The 5,480-nt window shown below is 56.5% G+C and overlaps 1 protein-coding gene across 1 annotated transcript; it reads left to right on the top strand.

Moving 5' to 3' along the window:
- The first annotated feature begins 586 nt into the window (after positions 1-586).
- Positions 587-5,239, top strand: TGOLN2 (trans-golgi network protein 2). The gene is made up of 4 exons (XM_027907907.1): positions 587-668; positions 994-2,264; positions 2,722-2,805; positions 3,370-5,239. Exons 1-4 carry the CDS (start codon positions 587-589, stop codon positions 3,373-3,375), a joined length of 1,443 nt encoding a protein of 480 aa, XP_027763708.1. The 3' UTR covers positions 3,376-5,239.
- The last annotated feature ends 241 nt before the right edge of the window (positions 5,240-5,480 follow it).

Genomic DNA, 5,480 nt, shown 5'->3' with positions numbered 1-5,480 from the left:
CACCGTGTTATCTGAAGCAGTCCTGAACCAAAGGACAGGAAACTTGCCCTGATTTCCCACCTGCCGCCCCCACTCCAGGGCCGAGAGGGCACTCCAGCACCCCGCTGCTCCCAGCTCCCGGTCGCGACCTCTCCAGGCCTGGAAACAGACCCCAAACGGGTGGGTTTTACCCCAAAAACCGCGGTGACCCCGCAATGGATGGGGGGGCTGCAGCCGGGCTGGCTCCGCCAGGGGGCGCCAAGCCCCTCCCGCGGCGACTCCGGGCGCTTTAAGCCACGCCCCCCGCCGACACAAGCCACACCCCTATCGGCACCGGCCACGCCCCGTCATAGAGACCCGCCCCTAACCACGCCCATATATGGTAAAAGAAACCCCCCGCTTCTCCTTAAGCCCCGCCCATCCCCTTAGCCCCGCCCCGTCAGGCTAAGCCCTGCCCTTTGTCCTTCAGCCCCGCCCATCGCTCCAAGCCCCGCCCCGTGCCCCAGCCCCGCCCCCGCGCTGCCGCTCTCGCTCCCTCCCGTCCCCACCCGCCCTACTCTCGCGAGATCCGTGTCGGGCAGTGGCGGCCGTGAGGGGCCCGCCCGCCATGGAGGGGCCGCGCCGGGCTCTGCGGCTGCTGCCGCTGCTGCTGCTGCTGCTGCTGGTGCTGCTCGGGCTCTGCGCCGCCGGTGAGCCGCCGAGGGCAGCCAGGCCCCTGGGCCGGGTAGCTCTGGCACCGCGCTGGGTTTGCGGGGGCCCCTCTGCCCCGGGGCCGCTGCCGGGAGGGGGCCGGGAGGGGCTCCCCCGCCCGTCCTCCCCTCGCAGCCCCCTCTCTCCGGGTCCTCCCTCTCCCCCCGGGCCTTCCCTCTCCTTCCCCCTCAGCTCCCGCTTGCCCCCCTGGGTTTCCCGCTTGGGTTTCCCCGTCGCTCTGTGGGTTCCCCTCTCCCTCTCGCGGGTGTAGGGTTAGCTCGCAGTTCCCCCGGTGCTGACCGTGCCCCCCGTGTTTCCGCACAGCTCAGGGGGAGGCGGCAGGGAGCGAGAGCAGCTCCGCGCCCGGCGGGGCAGCGGGAGCGGCCGGAGGGAACGGGCAGGGGCACGGAGCGAACGGGCCCGTGGAAGCACCCACGGATGGCGGAAAGGACCGAACGAACGCGGCCAGCGCCCAGCACTCCCAGACGGGTCACACGGGCACGAACAGCGACACAGCGACACAGGAGAACCGGAACACAAATGCGGCCGGACAGGACGGCGAAGAAAAGGAGAAGAAGGAAACTGAGTCACAAGACAACGTAGGCCAAGGCAACAGCGCGGGGGGTGCCCAGGGCAGTACAGGCACCAGTGGAGCTGGTGGAGGCACCGGTGGGGATGTGAACCGACAGAGCGAGGGAGGCCAAGGCGGTGGCACTGGCAGCGAGGCCAACAGCGGCACCAGTGGCCAGGGCAACGGCATCCAGAGCCAGGGCAACAACATCCAGACTCAGGACAACAACCTCCAGACTCAGGACAACAACCCCCAGACCCAGAGCAACAACCCCCAGACCCAGAGCAACAACCCCCAGACCCAGAGCAACAACCCCCAAACCCAGAGCAACAACCCCCAGACCCAGAGCAGCAACGAGAACCAGGGGAACAACGACAGCAACCGTGTCAAGAACAATGACCAGAGTGGTGGCAGCAACAATGGACAAGCTGACAACAGTCCAGGGAACGGGGGCAGCAGCCAGGATAGCAGTAACAAAAAGCAGGTTGAGAGTAGCAATAAAGAGGATGATGAGAACAGCAAAAAACCAAATGGGGACAATACCCAGAGCAGCAACAAGGACCAGAGCACCAAGCAGGACAGCAATGACGGGAGTGGGGCTAACAAGGAAAAGGGCAACACCATGAATGGGAACACCAGGCAGGGCAGCAGTGGTGGGCAGCAGGCCCAGAGCCAGGGCAGTGCTGGTGAGAACCAGAGCAATGCTGGTGACAACCAGGGCACCAATGATGCCAAACAGCCCAGCAGCCAGGATAATCAGAACTCCCAGGTGGACCAAAACCCCCCCTCACAGTCAACTTCCTCCACTGGGGATGGCGACAGCTTTTTGGGCAATGAAGAGAACCCTGAGGAGGAAGACACTGAGACCGAGGAGGGCAGAGACACCTCCTTCGATCGGGAGAGAGGGAAGAGTGTTCCCTCCGTGCCCAGGGCCCGCTCAGAGAGCAGCCACTTCTTTGCCTACCTGGTGACCACGGCCATCATCGTCGCCGCCCTGTACGTGGCCTATCACAACAAGCGGAAGGTGAGTGGCCCTTCTCCAGCCCCGACCCTCCAGATCCCCCTGAGGACTGGGATTGGAACCCACCCAGTCCTTTCCCTTCCCCCTGACTGGTTTCTCACCAGTACTTCCCAGCGTGGTTCATGTTCCCAGGGTCGGACAGCAGCGGGGTGGGGGGTTGTAACCAGGGAAGGACCCCCGTGGAAACTGGGTGTTGCACAAGAGTGGGGTTGTTTTTTCCTAGTGAAGCTGGTTTTGAGGGAGGAGAAAGGAAACAAATTATTATTGTTTTCTGCTTGTTGAGCAAACTTCATTACCCATCTTAGCTGGGGTCAAGTACTGGCATATATTTATTTCAAGGGCTTTTTCACGGGAAATGGGGTCATAGGAGCAGGTGAGTGAAAAACCACAGGCAGGCCTTGTTGGAAGGGAGATAAAGCAGCTCCCCACTCACCCTGTCCCTGTTTTTCTCTCTCCAAAGATCATTGCTTTTGCCCTGGAAGGAAAAAGGTCAAAAACCAGTCGACGGCCCAAATCTGGTGATTATCAGAGACTGGATCAAAAGGTGAGACCAAGCCCAAAGCAGGGACTGTGTCCCTCGAGCCTGGGGGAAGGTTGGGGTGCCTGACCTGTTGGAAATACAATATATCAGCCCTTTGCATTAGATATGGTCCCAAAGCCCTGAGTCCGTCAGGTTTGGAAAGCAGATTTTGTTCAGGGAACAGGGTTTTACCAGGAAATGGAAACAAAAGTACTGAGAAATGCTGTCAGAGCTGGCCCAGCTGACCAGGGCAGAGGTGGGAGAGTCTTGAGCTCTGTTGTGCTGGAATAGTTTGTCCCTGGCTCAAATGACTGACTGTGGCCCAAGTGACTGACTCCAAGAGGTTTTTAGTGGGTGAAGGGTAGAATTTGTGCAGAAATCCTTCTTCCCCTCGAAACCTTTCTCACCTCTTGTCCTTCAAGGCAGATGTATTTTCTGCCATGGGAAGAGGAAAGGGAAGAAAATTAAGACAAGAGCTAGTGTTGGCTTTGGAGCTCCTCAGCCCTTTCCAGCCCCGAGGTCTGGGCAGAGCAGCAAAGCAATTTTGAGCTTTCAAGTTAATTTAAACCTTTCCTTTTGCCTTTCCAGATCTAGATTCCTCCTTGGACATTCAGTGGGATGACAACAGCCAGCAATGGGAATGCTGTGCTGCCACGGTCCGATTCCAGTCCACAGGAAGGAGGGGAAACACTTTTTGTTTTGCACCTGCACCTTGATTAAAACCCCTCACTTTCCTAAATTCCTACTTTCCCAGCTGCCTTGTGCATCCCTTGGGCATCTGGCTGCAGGAAAAGCCAGTCCCAGCATTCCCAGAACTTGTGTGTCCCAATGCAATGGAATTTGCCTTCTGCTGGACTGACCCCTTGTCTTGGGGAGGAAATTAAGGATCTGCTGTGCAAAGAGCTGTGGGATTGTCCCCTTGCCTGGGCCTGGAGCTGCCGTGGTCAGCTCCTCCTGCTCCGTCCATTGGGTTTGGATGCTCACACTGGGAACGTGGGGATTGCACTTACTTGGAATTGATCTGCCACAGACCCAGATTTGGGGCTTCTCTCCCTGATTGTGACAGGCTTTTGCTTTGAATTTTTCCAATATAGGCAGAAGAAAAACGGATATGAGGAATTCAGAGCTCCTCACACGGGTACCCACCTGCACCTGGAGCCATGTGCCAGTCCCCCACTTGCTCACTGACTGCACAGGAAGAATCCCAGGGGGTTAACTTCCCTCCTGGGGGGATGGGAATGGCCTTTTTCCGGCCTTCCCAGGGTTGGGAACAATTGGTTACCTGCCCTTTGGTCACCTTGGCCGAGGGCAAAGCCTTTTCCTGGTCACTGTGAAAGCTGCAGCTCTAGTTTGAATTTCCTGACGGCTCTTTCCAAGAGGGGAGAGGGGGCTTGACCCTCTCCAAACCCCCAAATCCTCCTCCATTCCCTTTTTGCCAGCTGTTGACAAGCACAAGGGGTGCAAGAAAGTCCTCTTGGCTTTAAAGAGCTCTCAGGGTTTCCCTGGGAAACTTCTCAGATGCCCAAAGTACTTCCAGGAGCTGTTTAGGAGAACAGGAGGGGGAGGTGGAAGGAAGGGAAAGGGAGACAGGCTGGGGAGAAGGGTGGGAACTCCTGCACCAAGGCTCCCTGCTCCAGGGAGCCCCTGGGCTCAGCCAGGCTCCCTGGGGGGCTGACTGAGGGCAGGGTGTGGGGAGGGGGGCACTGACTTCTGGCTGGTGACAGCAGGGGGACAAACTCCATTCCAACGTGTGGAATTCCATGTGTTCCCAGGCTGCTCCAGCCAGGATTTTTGGAGTGTGTGTGCTTTTTGGAGTGTGTGTGCTCTCTGCCTGCTTTGTCCTTTTTTTTTTCTTTTTTTTTTAGTTGAATAATAATTTAGAAAGTTGTTTTTTTTTCCACCATCTACTCGCTTTTCTATCCTGGGAGTTGTTTCAAATCCTCTCTTGCTCCAGGCTGTGGAAATCCCTCCCTAGTGCCAGCAGGGGAGGGAATATTTTGGACCTCAAACTCCTTGATCCCAGGCTGGACTGAGCACGAGCTCATTAGGGTAATGAGGATGTACCTCACAGCTCCAGGAAGCACCAAAATCTCCCCCCTCGGCAATTCCCAAGGCCGGCGTGTTGTACCAACAGTCCAGGCTGTCCAAAACCTCTGGGAATTGCTCCCAGTTTGTTGAGTTTTATGGTATTTAATTTATGCAACACGTCCCAAAGGTATCAAGGTACACAGAACCTTTTCCCTTTGGACACACACATTTTGCATGGATGGTGTCTGTTGGTACAGAGGGGGGTTTTGCCAAACGTTTCTGCTTTTTAGGCTTGAACCAGCACATGATTTATTTTCTGCTGCAGTGAAATGCACCTTTCTTGGAAGGATCAGAATTTTTATAGTTCTTTGTACTGGTTTTTGATTTTCTGTGTGATGAAGTCAATAAATGGATTTAAAAAGACCCAAAACACTGAGTTTTCACTTCTCTCTTGGTTTTGTTTTTTTGGCGTTCTTTGCATGGTTTTCACCAACTCCCGGTACAGGTTGGTTCCTCTTTATGCAAAACCAAGGCTGTCTTTGATAAAAACACCCCTTTTTTGGAGCTGTCGGTGCTCAGGGCTCCCTGTGCAGCCGGAAGGAGCCCAGACAGGCCCAGCCCCCAGCGGATTTGAAGTTTCCAGTCTGCTTAACCGTGCCCAGTATCACCCA

The sequence above is a fragment of the Empidonax traillii genome, unplaced genomic scaffold, assembly GCF_003031625.1.
Source record: "Empidonax traillii isolate 1590-97213 ecotype Southwest subspecies unplaced genomic scaffold, ASM303162v1 scaffold1569:size99645, whole genome shotgun sequence".
Taxonomy (NCBI): Eukaryota; Metazoa; Chordata; class Aves; order Passeriformes; family Tyrannidae; genus Empidonax; species Empidonax traillii.
The sequence above is the reverse complement of the archived record's forward strand: the minus strand, read 5'-3'. Positions and strand labels throughout refer to the sequence as shown.

Coding starts and splice junctions, on each gene's coding strand:
- TGOLN2 (XM_027907907.1), top strand. CDS start 587: ATGGAGGGGCCGCGCCGGGCTCTGCGGCTGCTGCCGCTGCTGCTGCTG. Junction 669..993: donor GCTCGGGCTCTGCGCCGCCG/GTGAGCCGCCGA, acceptor GTTTCCGCACAG/CTCAGGGGGAGGCGGCAGGG. Junction 2,265..2,721: donor CCTATCACAACAAGCGGAAG/GTGAGTGGCCCT, acceptor CTCTCTCCAAAG/ATCATTGCTTTTGCCCTGGA.